General features: G+C 35.0%; 1 protein-coding gene across 2 annotated transcripts in view; it reads right to left on the bottom strand.

Moving 5' to 3' along the window:
- LOC150104394 (RWD domain-containing protein 1) overlaps positions 1-22,604 on the bottom strand; it is a 187,245-nt gene that overhangs the window by 2,559 nt on the left and 162,082 nt on the right. For both annotated transcript variants that reach the window (XM_090396978.1, XM_090396977.1), the window contains one exon: positions 19,125-19,187. In XM_090396978.1, the coding sequence (XP_090253104.1) occupies positions 19,125-19,187 (63 nt within the window). The remainder of the gene's footprint in view (positions 1-19,124; positions 19,188-22,604) is intronic.

Here is a 22,604-nt window from a genome sequence, read left to right as displayed (position 1 = left end):
CCAACATTATCAGATCTTATATTTCTATCGTCAAAGGCACTTTGTACCATATCAATCCACCTATATCTTGCTCTTCCACTGGGTCGTTTTGCTGCCAACCTGGCAGAGAACACTTGTTTTGCTAATCTTTCCTCGCCCATTCTGTTTAAGTGACAATATCACCTGAGATTAGTTCTGCTAACGCATTCCTGGATGCTGACAATGTCAAGTGCTTTCCTAATATCCTCGTTTTTAATATGATATTGCCATTGATGCCATCTGTTCACGCCTATAATCTTTCTCAGGATTCTCATATCTATGGTCTCTAGTCTTTGGTCAAGTGTTTTACTTCTGACCCAGCTCTCAGATCCATAAGTTAAAACTGGTTTGAACACTGTCTTGTAAACAGCTAATTTAGTGTTCCGACTAATTTCTCTCTTATTCCATATGAATTTATTCAATTGACTTCCTACCATACCAGCTTTGTTGATTCTGTTGTCTATTTCTATATTTAATTTACCATCTTCAGTAAAAATCGTGCCTAAGTAGCTAAAATGTTTTACTTGTTCCACAGGTTCTCCATTCACAACACAGTTGACATTTTCAATGATTCTGCCTATTTTCATTGTCTTTGTCTTTTTATTGCTGACCTTCATACCATATCTATTACAACAGCTATTCAATTTAGTCAGAGAATCTTGCAGACTTGTAGCGGATTTATTTAGAAGTATAACATCATCCGCATAAAGCAAAGAGCTGACATTAACATCTCCAATTTTGATATCATGTTTAATACCACTTTCCTTCATAATGTGATCCATATAGATAATGAATAACAGATGGGGATAATGTACATCCTTGTCTCACACCAGATTTAACATTAAACCATCTTCCTGTACTTCCTTCAATTCTAAAAGCTGACTTACAACTCAAATAAAGACTAAGTATTGCTTGATATAATGTTCCATTGACACCATATAACTGCAGTGTATTGAATAGCTTCTCTCTTGGCAGCTTGTCATATGCCTTTTCCAAATCGACAAAACTTAATTACAGATCTTTGTTATATTCCCATGCTTTCTCGACTATTTGTCGTAAAGTGAAGATCTGATCCTGACAGCCTCTATTTGGCCTGAATCGAGCTTGTTCTTCACCAAGCTTTTTTTCCACAATTCTTCTCAACTGTTTCTCAAGTATACTTGCATAGATCTTGCCAGGAACACTCAGTAGAGAAATACCTCTATAATTCTCACATGCAGTTTTATTTCCCTTTTTATATATGGGTACTATCAGAGCTCTACTCCAATCATCGGGAATTCGTCCCTCTGTCCAGGCTATGAACTATGCAGTGCAGCCACTGTAAGACTCTTATACCACCATACTTCAGCATTTCTGGTCGAATATCATCTACTCTTGCTGCCTTTCCACATTTCAACCCTTTGATGGCTTTTTCTACTTCAAGTATGGATATGTATTTCTGACTGTATGCCTGATGAGGTTTTTTACCATTGTGCTATCACTGCTTGTTTCATTTAGCAATTTTTCGAAGTAATTATTCCATACTTCAAGGATATCTTTTTCTCCCGTTTTTATGTCACCTTTATCTCTAACTCCTTTTACAGCACTCTTTCCTCCATTCCTAAGCTTCTTCAACAACCTCAAAAATATTTTCCCACCTTCTTGATGTTTATTTTTTATATTCTTGCCAAAGTCTTCCCATGACTTTTGTTTAGCTAGTTTTACACAGTGTTTAGCATTCTTGCATTTGTCTCTGTATTCTCTAAGAGCACAAGCTGACTTATTTGACAGGAACTTTTGATATGCTTTCTTCTTTTCCTTCACCGCCTCTTTAACTTCCTGTGTCCACCATGGAGTTCTGATTTTTTTTATCCTTACAGACAACCTCACCACATGCCTCTCTAGCAAAATCAATGTTTTCTTCAGAGTTTGCCACTGAATCTCCAAGGTTTGGTTCCTGTTCTCAAACTCTTTCATTTTTCCTTCAATAATCTTTGTGTATTTTAGTCTACAGTTCAATCTGAGAGCTGCTCAATTTTTATTTGCTTTAAAACTTTCTTACATGTTATTCTTTTCAATATAAAATTCAATTTTATCCTGCTCAATACTAAATAGTGATTGCTTCAAATTTCAAATCTTCTGTACACTCTGGTGTCCTGCACCAGGGAGAAAACATCACTATCAACAATAACATAGTGAATGAGACTTTTCTTATTCTTTGCCTCTTCTCTCCATGTGAATTTATGCACATTTTTATGTCGGAACATGGTGTTAGTAATAACCAGTCCATGTCCTGAGCAGAAATCCAACAGGTATTTGCCATTATTATTAGCTTTGCTCTTTTCTCCAAATTTTCCCAAAATATTTTCGTATGTCTCACAAATCATTTCCTACTCTGCTATTTAGATCCCCAACAAGGTCCAATGAGAACCAACTTTTCATTTTTCACTGTGTCACCTGCCTTCTCTAATGGCTCAAAAAATTTCTTCATCTCTTCCTTAGTAGATTCTTCTATGAGACATAACAATAGGCACAAACAAGTCTCATTATTCCAGTTCCCCATTCTGATATTTGCCCATATCACTCTACTTGATATTGCCTGCCATTTAAGAAGATTATCCTCATGTTTAGTGTTGAATACTATAACTACTCACTGTTTTTCCTGATTGTTATTGCCTGAAAATAATATTTTGTATTTGTTGCTTGGAAAGATCTCACCTATTTTTGTCTATTATGTCAACCTGGTACTTATCCAACTATTAAACCTTCTGCTAGTTCCATTTCTTTTCCACTGATGTTTCTTACATTGATAGTACCAATCTTGAACTCTGCTTTGATGTTAAGTCAGGATGTGCTGTGGGATTTGTTCCAGTAGCTGACATTGTACTATTAAACCTGGTTCCCTGATGAAAACAACATGGGCCTTGTTTAATCAGGCAATGCTCCAGCTGGCAATTCTGTCATGTTGCACCATTATTTTGCATTGTGGTTTAAGCCAATAAGAATAAAATTTGGTTAGCTAAATCCCAAATCGTCAGTCCATCCTCATTTGTTCAATATCCAGGTAGATACCTTACAGGGTGCCATGAGAAGGTATGGTCAGGACATTAGGTCAGGAGCCTCAATTAGTTTTCCCCATTCCTTAAAAGGTTATGTGGAGGTCTCAGTTATACAGCTTTAACAGTGTTCATGCAAAGTACAGAGTAGCTTTATTATCTGATACTTAACAAGAAAAAATAAATTTCCTGAATGACAGGGAATTTCAAGTAGAGTAGCATAAACAAATCTCAAAATGGGAAATTTGATAAAAGTGACTTTTTTTTTTTTTAATATTCTACTGAAGGTATCAACAGTGAAGACATTGAAGGATTCTTCAATGTTGAAGGAAGACCTCAAATCTCATATTGATGTAAAATGGTTTTCCCATCTGAAACTCAGGTTTCAATCTGAGAATAAGGCAAACTGGCCAAGAGAAAACAAATAATTTAGAGCAATATATACATATATATAATTAATTGGTTATTAATTCACTGGAGCAGTGACCATGGAAGTAAATGCAGAAGAAACACAGTGCTGAAACACTGTGCCTGTTAGACCAAGATTGGAGTGAGTCTGTAAGAGAGGGATCATCTATGAGTCTAACTACTCACCACTGGATGGCATGAAGGATTTTAAGAGAAGTTTTAGGTGCCCTAATCCAAACATGTGAGCAGTATTCTAAACATGAGTGGATTTGGAATTCACATATAGTGAAGAGTTGGTTGGATGTAAAAATGGTTCTTGAACAAAAGAGAATGCAAGCTTCTTGGATGCTGAGGAGACTACTGATGTGTTGTGTTTATGCCAGGAAAAACTGGAGGAAAAAAGTTGATCCAAGCAACAAATCTCAACCTAGGGATCTGATCTTGTCTGGTGATTTGTGTGATGGCAATTGGTCGGTAGTTTGACGGTAGACTTCTATCACCCTTTTTTGAAATAGGATGAATATGAGATTGCTTCCATGCATTGGAATAAGTACCAGATATGTATAATAAATTATAGAGATGATGCAGGATGAGTATTAATGCTGGAATACAATGCATGAGAACATTTGGAGAGATGCTAATTAGGACCAGATGACTTTTATTATCCAAGTTATACAGTAATTTTCTGATGACTTTTTGTTGAAAAATTTGGAGGCATACAGTGCTTGGATTCCAGTATGGTAGGAGATGATTTCCCTTTGATGAGAGTGAGAGAGAGAGAGAGAAAGAGAGAGAGAGAGAGAGACAGGTAGAAGTGTAAGAGAGCAGAAGTTGCAACCAATAACACATTACCCAAACATTAGCAAGCGACCAGAAGGTATAGCTTCCATTTGGAGAGGAGGTAAGTTTTCTGCTGATGACTGATTTGCATATGTTGCATACTTTGGTATAGGCAGAGTATGATGCTGGAATTCTTGAAGCAAGCTGAATTTTTTTTTCTTTGACTGTGTTGACATATTTTTGGGTGAACATGGCTTGGAAAGCAGAGGAGGATTATGGGTTGAATGGGGGATGAAAGTCTTCATACCAGTGAGAATAATATCTGCAACTCATTCACAGCAGGTGTTAGGGTCAGGTGAGCGAAAGCAATAGTCAGACCAAGAAAAGAAAGAGTAAAAATTCTGGAGGTCATCCCAATTGGCTCTTTTGTAGTGCTAGAGGATGCAAGGTTGGGAGTGGAGCATTCTGTGAGAGAAGAGACTTGTATAAGATTGTGGTCCGAGTTGCCAAGAGGAGAGGTAACCTCTATGGTGTATCTGGAAGGAGAACTGTCAAAAAGAAATCCAGAGTATTTGAGAGTGAAGAAGGTTATCATGGATTCGGGTGGGTAGATGTTTTTTTTTTTTATTGAGTATGTTTGTCATGGCCTCGAGGGTATCTATCACTCACAGTGCACAGAGAAGAAAAGGGAGGAAACAGAAACCAGAATCCCTGCTCGAGACTAAACATGTTTTTACTTGCTTATGTTTCAGTCAGCTGAGTGAACAGAAGAATGCACTATTAGAGTACAAAAAGAAACAAAGGATAACTTTGGTAATTCAAATACAATGTTATGTAAGTTGTTCATTAGTATAAGAAAAAAATTATGAAACAGTTAATGACAAAACTTTGAGATTGACATATAATGAAAGATTTGGACAAAGCTGCGAAGTATCAAGAAATAGAAGATTAAACTTAAATCTACTAGAATTGAAAATCTTGGTTTGATTCCAGAGAACTCTGTCTAGTGTCAATGGCATGTATTCGATTCTAAACTTAGCAGAATGCTCCATCTATCCAAAATAGCAAAACCAACAAGAGCATGGTACTTGAGAGATTCCAGGCAAGGAAAGAGGTAGTTTGAAGGCAGTGTATAGATTGTACTTGTGAAAAAACAGTGCTATTGGTTCCGATGTTCCTTTAAGATAGGGAATGGAAATTCTAGTCTAGTTATGGATGATATCTATTGATAATTTTCTGCATGATGGTTTTGTTATGTCCATTAGTAAATAAGTTTCAAGTTTCAATTGTGAAACTTTACGACATTACCCAAATATTTACTCTGATTGCAAAACGATTTCAAAGTTCTGGGACATTATTGTTATTTAAATGTTCATAATTTGTTATTATTATGATGATGATTTATTTATTTTTTTTTTGTAATAATGCAGTTCTATAACCTTGTATTTGAATTACAAAAGCTATTCACCATTTACATTTGAAGTCTAAGAGTGCATTCTTCTGTTAACTTAGCTAATACACAAGCAAGTAAACAAATGCTATGTGACTCATGTTTTGAATACTGTTAACCAATATTGTTTTCTAACAATGATGTCCTTGTAACATAGCACATGAAATATATGGAAATTAATAAATTTTAATTTTCTATACATGCATCAGCAGTTGTACAACTATGTCTACTACACACATTTCTTTAAAAATTTAGTTATTCTGAAACGATTGTTATGAAACTAATCTGGACAGGTTGTAGATCATAAATAAGTACCTGTAAGTACCAAAGATTATTATTACAGTATTAGTGATTTAAAACTCTTTTACCGTATCAGCCATTTAAAATGAAAACTGGTGTATTTAATTTCTCAAAGCTGAAAAACAAACGCACCAATTTTCATTTCGTACACAATAGAGATGTGCCAACTTTTTATACAAAGGACAAGAGCTGGATCTATAATAGTAATGGCCAATACCAATACATGTTAGACAGTAGAACTAAATTTAACTCAAAAGTTTCATTCATCATCATCAAATTCCTGACAAGTACCCTCAAGGGGTGTACAGCATATGATAGTACTACATGAAAAATTTGCATCATTACTAACTTCTTATCTACAATTTTACTCGAAATCAGTCTGTTACTTGTCAAGACTCCAACATTATCAGATCTTTTATTTCTATCGTCTAAGGCACTCGTACCGTATCAATCCACCTATATCTTGGTCTTCCTCTGGGTCATTTTCCTGCCAACCTGGCAGAGAACACTTGTTTTGCTAATCTTTCCTTGCCCATTCTATTTAAGTGACCATACCACCTGAGATTAGCTCTGCTAACGCATTCCTGGATGCTGACAATGTCAAGTTCTTTCCCAATATCCTCGTTTTTAATATGATATTGCCATTGACGCCATATGTTCACGCCTCTAATCTTTCTCAGGACTCTCATATCTGCGGTCTCTAGTCTTTAGTCAAGTGTTTTACTTCTGACACAGCTCTCAGATCCATAAGTTAAAACTGTTTGAACACTCTCTTGTATAGAGCTAATTTAGTGTTCCAACTAATTTCTCTCTCATTCCGTATGAATTTATTCAATTGACTGCCTACCATACCAGATTTGTTGATTCTGTTGTCTATTTCCATATTTAATTTACCATCTTCACTAAAAATCGTGCCTAAGTAGCTGAAAGGTTTTATTTGTTCCACAGGTTAACCATTCACAACGCAGTTGACATTTTCAAAAATTTTACCTATTTTCATTGTCTTTGTCTTTTTAATGCTGACCTTCATACCATATCTATTACAACAGCTATTCAATTTAGTCAGAGAATCTTGCAGACTTGTAGCGGATTTATTTAGAAGTATAACATCATCCGCATACAGCAAATTGCTGACATTAACATCTCCAATTCTGATATCATGTTTAATACCACTTTCCTTCATAATGTGATCCATATAGATAATGAATAACAGAGGTGATAATGTACATCCTTGTCTCACACCAGATTTAACATTAAACCATCTTCCTGTACTTCCATTCAATTCTAACTGCTGACTTCCAACTCAAATAAAGACTATGTATTGCTTGATATAATGCCCCACTGACACCATATAACTGTAGCATATTGAATAACTTCTCTCTTGGCACCTTGTCATATGCCTTTTCCAGACCGACAAAACTTAAATACAGGTCTTTGTTATATTCCCATGCTTTCTCAACTATTTGTTGTAAAGTGAAGATCTGATCCTGACAGCCACTATTTGGCCTGAATCTAGCTTGTTCTTCACCAAGCTTTTCTTCCACAATTCTTCACAACCGTTTCTCAAGTATACTTGCATAGATCTTGCCAGGAACACTCAGTAGGGAAATACCTCTGTAATTCTCACATTCAGTTTTATTTCCCTTTTTATATATGGGTACTATTAGAGCTCTACTCCAATCATCGGGAATTCATTCCTCTGTCCAGGCTTTCTGAACTATGCAGTGCAGCCACTGTAAGACTTTTAAACCACCATATTTCAGCATTTCTGGTCGAATATCATCTACTCCTGCTGCCTTTCCACATTTCAATCCTTTGATGGCTTTTTCTACTTCAAGTATGGATATGTATTTCTGACTGTATGCCTGATGAGGTTTTTTACCATTGTGCTATCACTGCTTGTTTCATTTAGCAATTTTTTGAAGTAATTATTCCATACTTCAAGGATATCTTTTTCTCCCGTTTTTATGTCACCTCTATCTCTAACTCCTTTTACAGCACTCTTTCCTCCATTTCTAAGCTTCTTCAACAACCTCCAGAATATCTTATCATCTTCTTGATATTTATTTTCTATGTTCTTACCAAAGTCCTCGCATGAATTTTGTTTACCTAGTTTTTACACAGTGTTTGGCTTTCTTATTTCTCTCTGTATTCTCTAAGAGCAAAAGCTGACTTATTTGCCAGGAACTTTTGATATGCTTTCTTCTTTTCCTTCACTGCCTCTTTAACTTCCTGTATCCACCATGGAGTTCTGATTTTTCTATCCTTGCAGACAACCTCACCACATGCCTTTCTGGCTGAATCAATCAGGGTTTTCTTCAAGGCTTGCCACTGAATCTCCAAGGTTTGGTTTCTGTTCTCAAACTCTTTCATTTTTCCTTCAATAATCTTTGTGTATTTTAGTCTACAGTTCAATCTGAGAGCTGCTCAACTTTTATTTGCTTTAAAACTTTCTTACATGTTATTCTTTTCAATATAAAATTCAATTTTATCCTGCTCAATACTAAATAGTGATTGCTTCAAATTTCAAATCTTCTGTACACTCTGGTGTCCTGCACCAGGGAGAAAACATCACTATCAACAATAACATAGTGAATGAGACTTTTCTTATTCTTTGCCTCTTCTCTCCATGTGAATTTGTGCACATTTTTATGTCGGAACATGGTGCTAGTAATAACCAGTCCATGTCCTGAGCAGAAATCCAACAGGTATTTGCCATTATTATTAGCTTTGCTCTTTTCTCCAAATTTTCCCAAAATATTTTTATATGTCTGACAATCATTTCCTACTCTGCTATTTAGATTCCCAACAAGGACCAACTTTTCCTTTTTCATTGTGTCAGCTGCTTTTTCTATAGCATCAAAAAATTCCTCCACTTCTACCTTAGTAGAACCTTTTGTGGGACCATAGGCACAAATAAGTCTCATTGTCCAATTCCCCATTCTCATATTTGCCCATATCACTATACTTGAGACTGCCTGCCATTCAAGAAGATTAGCCTCGTATTTTGTGTTGAATACTATGGCTACTCCTTCTTTTCTTGATTGTTATTTCCCGAGTATAACATTTTGTATTTATTGCTCAGAAAGATCTCAGCAGTGTTTGTCTTTTTTGTTTCAGTCACCTCTATTATGTCGATCTGGTACTTATCTAATTCTTCAGCTAGCTCCATTTCTTTGCCATTCAGACTTCTTATGTTGATAGTACCGATCTTTAACTCTGGTGATGTTGAGTTGGGGTGTGCTTTCAGTTTGTTCCAGTAGCTGACTTTTCGCTGTTCACCCTGGTTCCCTGGTGAAAACAACAGGGGCCTTGTTTAACCAAGAGACGCCCCAACCAGCATGAAATTTTGTCATGTTGTACCATCATTTTCTATATTGGTTTAAGCCAATAAGATTACAATTTGGTCAGCTAAATCCCAAATTGCCAGCCCATCCTCGTTCGTTCAGTATCCAGGTAGATACCCAACAGGGTGCACTATGAGAAGATGATGATTGGACATTAGGTCAGAAGCCCTGGTCGGTTCTCTGCATTCCTTTAAAGGCTATGTGGAGGTCTCCTCTCAGTTATACAGCCTTGACCCTTAAGCACCCCTATTACATTCATGTTAATGAATTTGTGAAAAATGTCAGCATTATTTAAACACAAATATTATTAATCTTGTTTCAAAACTAAAAATCTTTATCTACATAATCATCATACACATTACATTTCAGTTAGAGAGAAAAAAAAATGCCTGCCATCACCTTTCTCATATGATGCCATAGCAGAAGACATCATTGATTGGTTTGCTTTCCTTTATTTTCCAAATATATACACACATTAAAATACTGGACACAATTAACTTGAACTACAGCAAACCCGTCGGGACCATAGGAATAATTTGCTATAGTGGATATTTTGCTAAAGTGAAATTTCTTTACAATAGCATCGTTCATGCCTGAATGGGCTTCAAATGGGACCTTTAAGTGGTTAGCCACACTAAGTTTATCATAACAATATTTTCTATAATAAGAGTTCTGCATTTGTAAGAAACAAAAGTAGAGCATGCTATATCTAAAAATTCTTTACCGAAATTATCTGATACCTGTAATAATTCTTTTTTTTTTCTTTTTTTTATTTTTTATTTTTTTTTACCTCCGATATAGTATATGCACAAATTCACATGGAGAGAGAATACGAGAATAAATATCAAAAAGTCTCATTGACTATGTTATTGTTGATAGTGATGTTTACTCACTGGTGCAGGACACTAGACTGTACAGAGGATTTGAAATAGGAAATGATCACCATTTAATCTTGAGCAGGATAAAATTGAATTTCATATTGAAAAGAAGAGCATATGAGAAAGTTTTAAAGCACATAAGCGTTGTGCAGTTCTCAGATGTGAACTGTAGACTGAAATATTGTACACAAACATTATTCAAGAAAAAATGAGAGTTTAAGAACAAGAACCAAATTGTGGAAATTCAGTGGTAAATCCTAAAGAAAACATTGATTGATTCAGTCATAGAGGCATGTGGTGAGGTCGTCTGCAATGACAGAAAAATCAGAACTACATGGTGGACACGGAAAGTAACGAGGCAGTGAAGGAAAAGAAGAAAGCATATCGAAACTTCCTGGCAAATAAGTCAGCTTGTACTCTTAGAGAATACATAGACAAATGTAAGAAAGCTAAACTTTTGTTTAGTTAGTTTTACTGTGTAAAACTAGCTAAACAAAAGTCATGGGAAGATTTTGGTAAGATCATAGAAAATAAATATCAAGGTGACAAAATATTCTGGAGGCTGTGAAAAAGCTCAGAAATGGAGGAAAGAGTGATGTAAAAGAATTAGAGATGATAAAGGTGACATGAAAACTGGTGAAAAAGATATCCTATTGTATGGAGTAATTACTTTGAATTACTTGAAGCCATCAAAAGCCTGAAATGTGGAAAGGCAGTGGAAGTAGATGATATTTTACCAGAAATGCTCAAGTATGGAGGTATAAAAGTCTCACAACGGCTACACTGCATAATTCAGAAGGCCTCGACAGAGGGACAAATTCTAGATGGTTGGAGTATAGCTCTCATAGTACCCTATATAAAAAGGGAAATAAAACTGAATTTGAGAATTTCCTTACTTAGTGTTCCAGGTAAGATTTATGCAAGCATACTTGAGAAACAGTTGAGAAGGATTATGGAAGGGAAGCTTGGTGAAGAACAAGCTGGAATCAGGCCAAATAGAGGCTCTCGGGATTCACTTTACAACAAACTTTTGAGAAATCATGGGAATATAACAAAGATCAGTATGTAAGTTTTGCAGATCTGAAAAGGCATATCACAAATTACCAAGAGAGAAAGCTATTCAAAATGGTAGTTCTATCATGCCAATAGAACATTATATCAAGCAATACTTAGTCTTTATCATCATCATCATCATCATCAAATTCCTGCCATGTACCCTCAAGGGGTGCACAGGACATGACAGTACCACACGAAAAAATTACATCATTACCAACTTCCTATCCACAACCTTCCTCCAAATCAGTCTGTTACTTGTCAAGACTCCAACATTATCAGATCTTATATTTCTATCGTCTAAGGCACTTTGTACCGTATCAATCCACCTATATCTTGGTCTTCCTCTGGGTCGTTTTCCTGCCAACCTGGCAGAGAACACTTGTTTTGCTAATCTTTCCTCTCCCATTCTATCTAAGTGACCATACCATCTGAGATTAGCTCTGCTAACGCATTCCTGGATGCTGACAATGTCAAGTTCTTTCCTAATATCCTCATTTTTAATATGATATTGCCATTGATGCCATCTGTTCACGCCTCTAATCTTTCTCAGGACTCTCATATCTGCGGTCTCTAGTCTTTGGTCAAGTGTTTTACTTCTGACCCAGCTTTCAGATCCATAAGTTAAAATTGGTTTGAACACAGTCTTGTATACAGCTAATTTAGTGTTCCGACTAATTTCTTTCTTATTCCATATGAATTTATTCAATTGACTTCCCACCATACCAGCTTTGCTGATTCTGTTGTCTATTTCTATATTTAGTTTACCATCTTCAGTAAAAATTGTGCCTAAGTAGCTGAAATGTTTTACTTGTTCCACCGGTTCTCCATTCACAACACAGTTGACATTTTCAATGATTCTGCCTATTTTCATTGTCTTTGTCTTTTTATTGCTGACCTTCATACCATATCTATTACAACAGCTATTCAATTTAGTCAGAGAATCTTGCAGACTTGTAGCGGATTTATTTAGAAGTATAACATCATCCGCATAAAGCAAAGAGCTGACATTAACATCTCCAATTTTGATATCAGGTTTAATGCCACATTCCTTCATAATGTGATCCATATATATAATGAATAACAGAGGGGATAACGTACATCCTTGTCTCACACCAGATTTAACATTAAACCATCTTCCTGTACTTCCTTCAATTCTAACTGCTGACTCACAACTCAAATAAAGACTAAGTATTGCTTGATATAATGCCCCATTGACACCATATAACTGCAGTGTATTGAATAGCTTCTCTCTTGGCACCTTGTCATATGCCTTTTCCAAATCGACAAAACTTAAATACAGATCTTTGTTATATTCCCATGCTTTCTCGACTATTTGTCGTAAAGTGAAGATCTGATCCTGACAGCCTCTATTTGGCCTGAATCCAGCTTGTTCTTCACCAAGCTTTTCTTCCACAATTCCTCTCAACCGTTTCTCAAGTATACTTGCATAGATCTTGCCAGGAACACTCAGTAGGGAAATACCTCTGTAATTCTCACATTCAGTTTTATTTCCCTTTTTATATATGGGTACTATGAGAGATCTACTCCAATCATCGGGAATTCGTCCCTCTGTCCAGGCTTTCTGAACTATGCAGTGCAGCCACTGCAAGACTCTTATACCACCATACTTCAGCATTTCTGGTCGAATATCATCTACTCCTGCTGCCTTTCCACATTTCAAACCTTTGATGGCTTTTTCTACTTCGAGTATGGATATGTATTCCTGACTGCATGCCTGGTCAGTGTTTTTTATCACTGTGCTGTCATCACTGCTTGTTTCATTTAGCAGTTTTTCAAAGTAATTACTCCATACTTCAAGGATATCTTTTTCTCCTGTTTTCATTTCACCTTTATCATCTCTAATTCCTTTTACAGCACTCTTTCCTCCATTCCTAAGCTTCTTCAACAACCTCCAGAATATTTTGCCACCTTCTTGATATTTATTTTCTATATTCTTGCCAAAGTCCTCCCATGACTTTTGTTTAGCTAGTTTTACACACTGTTTAGCTTTCTTACATTTGTCTCTGTATTCTGTAAGAGTAAAAGCTGACTTATTTGCCAGGAACTTTTGATATGCTTTCTTCTTTTCCTTCACTGCCTCTTTAACTTCCTGTGTCCACCAGGGAGTTCTGATTTTTTTATCCTTGCACACAACCTCACCACATGCCTCTCTGGCAGAATCAATCAATGTTTCCTTCAGAGTTTGCCACTGAATCTCCAAGGTTTGATTCCTGTTCTCAAACTCTTTCATTTTCTTTTCAATAATATTTCTGTATTTTAGTCTACAGTTCACATCTGAGAGCTGCTCAACTTTTATTCGCTTTAAAACTTTCTTACATGTTATTCTTTTCAATATGAAATTCAATTTTATCCTGCTCAAGACTAAATAGTGATCACTTCCAATTTCAAATCCTCTGTACACTCTGGTGTCCTGCACCAGGGAGAAAACATCACTATCAACAATAACATAGTCAATGAGACTTTTCTTATTCCTAGCCTCTTCTCTCCATGTGAATTTGTGCACATTTTTATGTTGGAACATGGTGTTAGTAATAACCAGTCCATGTCCTGAGCAGAAATCCAACAGATATTTGCCATTATTATTAGCTTTGCTCTTTTCTCCAAATTTTCCCAAAATATTTTTGTATGTCTCACAATCATTTCCTACTCTACTATTTAGATCCCCAACAAGGACCAACTTTTCCTTTTTCATTGTGTCAGTTGCTTTTTCTAAAGCCTCAAAAAATTTCTCCACTTCTACCTTAGTAGAACCTTCTGTGGGACCATAGGCACAAATAAGTCTCATTGTCCAGTTCCCCATTCTCATATTTGCCCATATTACTCTACTTGAGACTGCCTGCCATTCAAGAAGATTAGCCTCGTATTTTGTGTTGAATACTATGGCTACTCCTTCTTTTCCTTGATTGTCATTGCCTGAATATAACATTTTGTATTTATTGCTCAGAAAGATCTCACCAGTTTTGGTCTTTTTTGTTTCAGTCACCCCTATTATGTCGATCTGGTACTTATCTAATTCCTCAGCTAGCTCCATTTCTTTGCCATTCAGGCTTCTTACGTTGATAGTACCGATCTTTAACTCTGGTGATGTTGAGTTGGGGTTTGTTTTCAGATTTGTTCCAGTAGCTGACTTTTCGCTGTTCGCCCTGGTTCCCTGGCGAAAACAACGGGGGCCTTGTTTAACCGGGCGACGCCCCAGCCGGCATGAAATTTTGTCATGTTGTACCATCATTTTTTATTTTGGTTTAACCAATAAGAATACAATTTGGTCGGCTAAATCCCAAATTGCCAGCCCATCCTCGTTCGTTCAGTATCAAAGTAGATACCCAACAGGGTGCACCACGAGAAGGTGAGGATTGGACATTAGGTCAGAAGCCCTGGTCGGTTCTCCGCATTCCTTTAAAGGCTATGTGGAGGTCTCCTCTCAGTTATACAGCTTTGACCCTTAAGCACCCCCTTAGTCTTTATTTGAGTTGTAAGTCAGCAGTTAGAATCGAAGGAAGTACAGGAAGATGGTTTAATGTTAAATCTGATGTCAGACAAGGATGTACATTATCCTCTCTGTTATTCGTTATCTATATAGATCACATTATTAAGGAAAGAGGTATTAAACCTGATATCAAAATTGGAGACATCAATCTCAGCTCTTTACTTTATGGGGATGATGTTATACTTCTAAATAAATCCAGTACAAGTCTGCAAGATTCCCTGACTAAATTGAATAACTGTTGTAATAGATATGGTATGAAGGTCAGCATTAAAAAGATAAAGACAATGAAAATAGGTAGAATTGTTGAAAATGTCAACTGCGTTGTGAACGGGGAACCTGTGGAACAAGTAAAACATTTCAGCTACTTAGGCAGAATGTTTAATGAAAATGGTAAATTAAATATGGAAATAGACAACAGAATCAACAAAACTGGTATGGTAGGAAGTCAACTGAATAAATTTATATGGAATAAGAGAGAAATTAGTCGAAACACTAAATTAGCTGCATACAAGACAGTGTTCAAAGCAATTTTAACTTATGGATCTGGGAACTGGGTTAGAAATAAAACACTTGACCAAAGACTAGAGACAACTGATATGAGAGTCCTGAGAGAGATTAGAGGCATTAACAGACGGCATGAGTGGCAATATCATATTACAAACGAGGATATTAGAAAAGAACTTGACATTGTCAGCATCCAGGAATGTGTTAGCAGAGCTAATCTCAGGTGGTATGGTCTCTTAAACAGAACGGGAAAGGAAAGATTAGCAAAACAAGTGTTCTCTGCCAGGTTGGCAGGAAAAAGACCCAGAGGAAGAACAAGATCTAAGTGGATGATACAGTATAAAGTGTCCTAGAAGACAGAAATATAAGATCTGATAATGTTATAGTTTTTGACAGGTAACAGATTGATTTGGAGGAAAATTGTAGATAGGAAGTAGTAAAAATGTAAGTTTTCATGTAGTACTGTCACATCCTGTACACCCCTTGAGGGTGTACAGGATGTGACATATCAGGAATTTGACCAAACTACAAAAAATATATATATATTTAGTTTGTCTGGTGCTGTATATCTTACATGCTTTCATGTCCACTGCAAAACTGCATTTAATAAACATTCACAATTAAAATGCATGTTAAATTGGTTATTTAACCACCCAATCGGCCATGACATGTATATATGTCAACGTTACCATAGATGCAAAGTGCATATTAAAATTGTACTACCATTGATATTACATTGAAATATATGATGGATATGAAGTGTAGAGGGGTAATGTATTTTATCCATATTGATGGTGACGTGGTTAATCTGACCGGTCTAAGATTATTGTGACATGATAGGAGTGAGGGGATTACACCAAGTTTGTTGTGTATACCAAATGCTCTTACTGAATAAGAGATTAATTTTTTTCATAGATTAACTTCAAAAATGGAAGTTTTTTTTGAATATTCAGTTCAAAAAATTAACACGAGATACCTAAGGAAAGAAGTCAAATTTAAATAATTCATGTATACAAAGGAATTTTGTAATAAATATAATTTACAATGGGATGTTATGTCAATAGTCATATCACACATTCAGTAAAACAAGATTACCTGAGTGAAAGAAAACATAAGAAACAATACCATGGTATAGTTATATATTTTTTTTTTTTTTTATCAAATACTAGATAGTTCTCACTTTACGAATTTTTATCTTTATGAATTTTTTGGATCGGAATTTTTATTTTAAATTGTGCATGCGAAAGTGATCAGGGGGCACGTATGGCTAATTATACAGTATGTAATGTAGAATGAGACTTGCTGATGCAAGTGTGTTATTCATAGTTTTCTTCAATTACACCTGATTATTTTATTTTGTTTTCTTCTTAACTATAACCCTTTCACTTTTCCAATAATGTCAAAAAGAAGCAACAGTGGAAAACCAGAAAATGAGCAAAAGAAACAAAGAAAAGCAATTATGTTAAAGAAAAAATATGAAATTATTACCAGCCATCAAGTGGGGAGCACTGTTAAAGCTATTTCTGAGAAATTTTCTCTTGCCGCTTCTACAGTTTGCACTATTTTAAAGGATAAAGAAGAATATTTGAAATAAGTAAAAAATCGCAATCTATGCAGTCTATGTCGTTACATGATAAATAAACAGGTAGTAAAATTCCTCATATGGAAAAACTGTTAATTGCTTGGATAAATGACCAAACTCAACAATTAAACATGCCTATTGCCTAAGCAGCGATTTGTACTAAAGCATTAGCCATTTTTAAAATGCTGAAAGACCAAAAAGGAAATCACTGCAAAGAGACTTTTGTTGCAAGTAGTGGGTGGTTTGACAGCTTTAAAAAGTGAACTGGTTTGCATAACATAAAAGTACAAAGTGAAGCTGCAAGCACCAATAGTGAGACTGCAAAATCTTATTCAGAAAAATTAGAAGAAATAATTTAGGAAGGAAATTACTCATCATCGCAGATTTTTAACATCAGGCCTTATATGGAAATAGATGCCTGCAAGAACTTACATTGCAAAAGAAGAATCCTCAATGTCAGGTTTTAAAGCATTAAAAGATTGCATCACTCCACTATTAGGAGGAAATGCTGCTGGCGACTGCAAGTCAAAACCCTTATTTGTGCATCGATCAGAAAATCCAAGAAGCTTAAAAGGAATCAATAAAGATACTCTCCCAGTAATATGGAAGGCAAATAAGAAGGCTTGGATCACGGGTTCCCTATTCAAAGATTGGCTTATGCATCACTTTGTTCCTGAAACTTCTCACAGTAAAGTTTCACTTTACTGTGAGAAAAAACAAATTCCATTTGAAGTGCCTCTGATAACTGACAATGCACATAGCCATCCCTCATCAGTAGCTTACATTTTCCCTAATGTAAAAATAGTCTTTTTACCTCCAAATACAACTTCTCTTTTACAACCAATGGATCAGGGAGTGATTGCAATGTTTAAAGCACATTATCTCAAAGAGTTTTGAAATGTTAATAGAAGAGACTGATAAAGATGGACACTTTTCTATCGAAGAGTTTTGGAAGGGATTCAACATTTTAAGCACAATCGGGTAACACAGAGCACCTAGCATAAATTTTGTCCTCAGTTTAATGACAATTTCGAAGGCTTTGAAGCCCAACAAAGATTGTGAATTCTGAAACTCAAGTTATCTTAGGTATGGCTAACCAGTTGCAAATGAAAGTTTCGGAAGGTGTTGTTAATGAGCTGCTTCAATTTCACACTATGGAACTCTCATCCAATGATCTCCTTGAATTAGAGGAACAAGAAAGAAACAAAGAAGAAAAAGACAAAGAAGATAATGAATATGAAGCTCCAACTCCGTTAAAAAGGCCTAGAAGAAGCATTTAACTTCTCGAACAAGCAATCTTTGAATCACAAGATTCAAACTTTGAACAATTTAGGAAATTTTCCCGCAAAATGAATAATGCTTCTGCTGGCTATTGAGCTATTTTAAACAAAAAAGAAGTGAAAGTCAACAAAGCAGATGACATCCAAGGCCTTCTTTGAAAAAAAAAAAAAAAAAAAAAAAAAAAAAACCCGCACCCAAGCTTCCTAATATATCTCCTACTACCTTGACGGCCAATTTACCTGGTGATATAGAAATGAGCTAATTTTGTTTTTCAAAGATTCTTGTTATTTTTTAAATGTGTAAATCTTTAGCCAGTAATGTCTTTTCTTATCATTTAATATTCATTTATATTTTATATATTCCTTCTTATAAATGTAACTCTCGCTTAAAGCATTATTTCTAAGGCAAATAAACTCTCACTTCATGAATTCCCGATTTATGAATGGTCGCCAGGAACCAATCAATATGTAAAGGCGGGAATGACCTGTAACATGCTCATGTTATTTTTTTTAAGCCAAGCATGAACTAAAAACAATTATTTTCTCTTATTACCCATCATATGATGGATAATAAAAGGCACCAAAAAATGCTAGTACCATATCAATGCAAGCCTAAAAGAAATAATATAAATATATTATTAAATTAAAATTAAAAGTATTAACCACAGTGAAAATTATTTAATTGTAAATGGATGCCTGCAAGAACTTACAATTAAATAATTTTCACTGTGGTTAATAGGTGTGTTTCTTTTAATTATGAACTCACCACAGGTTTCGTTATTTAAAAAAAAATTTTAAAAAAATAAAAAATAAGTATATTATGTTAAAATGAAGTACTCTCAGATCTGTAATTATGTCTTTTTTCAAATTTCTGACAACAGTATATTTTTATAATGAGAGAAATATACTCTGGAAAAATTTTTAAACATCTAATATTAATGTATACTGGTACATTATATAGATTCAGATGTAACATACCTTCTTGAAGGAACTTCAGATCTGATTCTGCCAAAGAGCGATCTTTTTCAAACAATTCTCGACCTATATAAATAATATAGGTCTTAATGAATGTATTACGAATGACAAATACAAAGAGAGAGGACTGAGAAATAAATGTTAATAAGTTTTATTAAATGATTCATTGTATGTCACTAATTGTGATATTTTTAAAGCACTGATTATTGTGACAACAAATACAATCAACTTACATTATTGTGAACACTTGGATACCACAGGTACAGTTTAATTAGAGTGAACTATTTGCTATGGTAGTTATTTTAGAACTTCATTGTATCAGTATACTTTGGTCTAGACTTTAAATTTCTTACAGTGCATTTTATTCATACAACAAGGCGTCAATTACATCAGCAAATGACACCTTGTTGTATGAATAAAATTCATATTAGCATTCTATTCCTTTCACAATAATCTAAACTGGACAGACTGTCTTCCCATCTTAACCAGTTTCCTTCAAACCCATCATTCATTTCACCTGTTTCAAATTATACACTCTATGATTCATACTGAAAATGATTCTGATATATGAGTTCATGACATCTGACCTCCTATTATCTAATCCTCCAGTTATTCAATCTTTCACATTCTGACATAATATACAAAAAAAAATAAATATTTTGGATGTCTTTTATTTGTAGTTTTGCCAATAATTTCTACATCAAACACCCTTACTCAACTAACGTTCAAAAATCTACTGTAACAATGGAATTATTTGAAAATTTTACTATGAACATAAAGTTCTACCAACTTAATAAAGAGCATTCTGAAAAATCAGTCTTCCCAACATCAACATCTAAATAATCAGACTCACACTGATTTTGATGTTTTCAGATGATCACTCCAATATATATATCATTTGCATTCTTAATTTCAACAATAAACTCACACCTAACAAAGGAAAATTCCATAGGCAATTATTCCAATGTTCATTATTTAGTTTCATTCATTATTTAATCGTCATCAGTTTATTTATAACACCTGATACCCTTTCATAAAGAAGGGGATTGGATATTATTGTCATTCACTGTACATCAGAGAATGTTTACAGATGTGAAGTCCAATCACTGACCATGGAATATATCAAAATTTCTTTGTACCATTTTACTAAATTCAACAGATAGCCATAAATATGCAACCAGGTTTCATTTATGAGAAAAATATTTCAACAATATCCTAATCATTTCTGCATAAAGTGGCAGTGTGGGATCATCAGAGACAGAACTGAATCTAAAAACTCAAATCACTTATGTTACAAAGTTGATCTGCTATGTTAAAAAGACATTCAGATACTGTTAAGACAAAAAAAAAAAGTTCACAGTTATCTGCTTAGTTTTTACATGTGCTAACAATTATTTCTGATTGAGACAAAGAGTTTCTGAAGTAGCTAAGTTCATGGGTATTATATGCTGACTAACAATTATCACATGCCTTGATTCATATTCAGGACATTGCGAAAAGATTTCTTGAAAAAGTATATACAGAAATTATCTTTGAAATATGATGTAGTAGTCTTGTCTTTTTTCATCCACTATGTGTTCAAGCTATTTTGATGTTCTCTTTGTATATCCTTGTCATAACTTGAATGTGTTTGGTATCAGAAGTCTAGAGAAATTATTCACTAGTATGAGACCTAATATGGAGAGACAGGAAAACAAGATCACGATGTAAGGAATGGTGAGAATCTATGCATAAGAATATATGCAAGGATGTATGCATGTGTAAATAAGACATGATATGAACAGAGATTAGCATATTATCTAATGGGGATCATACACAGGTAGGTATGCAAAAAGCTTCAAGACAGTTTATTATGTCTATTCATAAATGCCAGGAGTATTAGGAACAAAAGGACAGAGTTTGTTGCCTTGGTAAATACACTGCAGCCTAAGACTGTAGGAATTTATGAAACCTAGCTCTCAGAGGTACTAATTGCTGTATAACTGATATCGAGTTATACAGAATAAAGAATAAAGCAATTTTAGGAATGATAAACAACATAAGAAGGGTGTGCTGGTAATAATGTTGGATGATTTGAATCCAGTTAGGAGTAGAAATCCATGATTGTAATATTAATAACAACTGTCCATGTAGAAGTAAGTCTGAAGCTACCCGATGTGAAGTGTAGTCTAACAAGATCAAATACATGGTGGGATGTTGTTACAGATCTAGTGGATCAGTTGGTGTTAATGAAATTCATCACAAAATTAACCTAATGGGTAGTAAACTAAATCTGCAATCATCAACAGTTAACTAATTATTCAAACTGGGTAGTGGAAATCTCATGAGAAGAATGAAGACAAATTATTAAGCTGTTGCGAGACAACTTCTTGCAGCATATGAAACAACTCAAGGTAAAAGCATGTAAGACCTGATTATACTGTCACAGTGGGTTTCAGTTAAGGAGATGACTGTTCAGCTACCAGCTGGTGCCAGTGATACATTGTACTACCCTGAGAAGGCAAAAAAAATATATGGATGTTCCACTTATTCAGAAAACATTACATGCAGAACTATAAACCAGGAAATTATGACCAACTGAGAAAACAAAGTTTGGTCAATTGGAATCAGTTGTTAGATGGAAAGGACATTAGTAGTGCATTGGAATTATATATATATATATATATATTAGGAGAATTCATTTTTACTCGGTTGGAATATTATAAAATAAGTTTAATGACTATTACCGAGAGAAAAGATGGCAAGATATATTTAACAAGATACTACTAGTTTACTAGTTTCGTTACAAGAACATCGTCAGGTATCATACTCAAAGAAGTATATAAAAAATTACAGAGACTTAAAATTGTACTAACAGAACAAGTGAAAAACAGTAGCATGTTTGAAAAAATGCAAGTATGAGTTCCATACAAACGAATACTACGCGCAGTCGCGAGTGCGCCAGTACTGAACAGAAGCAACGTGTGCGTCCGAGAGATTGTAACTCAGGCTGTTGTTGATATGAGAGGAATCTAGAGAAATTTCTCTTGATTCAACAATCTTTCTTTCGAGTTCATCGTAGCACACATGGATATTAGCAGTTTGAGTCCAGTTTACAATGTGCTGGCGGCCTTCGTCTGAGTTAGCAGAAAAGAGAACGTGGCTAGAGAGAGCGCTAGCTCTAGTCCTGTTATAGGAGATATCTCTACGGTGTTCATCCAAACGCAGAAGGATGGATTTAGCAGTCTGTCCATAATATGGCTTTCCACAATCACACAAAATCTTGTAGACTCCTGGAAACTGAGTAGGAAGATGTTTCTGTTTATGTTTGCAAAGTAATGAACGAAGTTTTGGAAGCGTAGTGTAGCACGTTTTGAAGTTAAATTTCTTTAGAATCTTTGCCAGTTTTGGTGAAAGAGAGCTGATGTAAGGCAAGGAGATGAAGGCACTTGGGGGGAGAGGGATCTTCAGCAGTAGTTGAGTGCCTGGGGGAAAGAAATTTGT

The sequence above is a fragment of the Typopeltis vanoorti genome, chromosome 8 (assembly GCF_054136105.1).
Source record: "Typopeltis vanoorti isolate ZY-2024b chromosome 8, IOZ_Tvanoo_1.0, whole genome shotgun sequence".
In the NCBI taxonomy this organism is placed as follows: Eukaryota; Metazoa; Arthropoda; class Arachnida; order Uropygi; family Thelyphonidae; genus Typopeltis; species Typopeltis vanoorti.
This window is presented reverse-complemented; position numbering and strand designations above follow the sequence as displayed.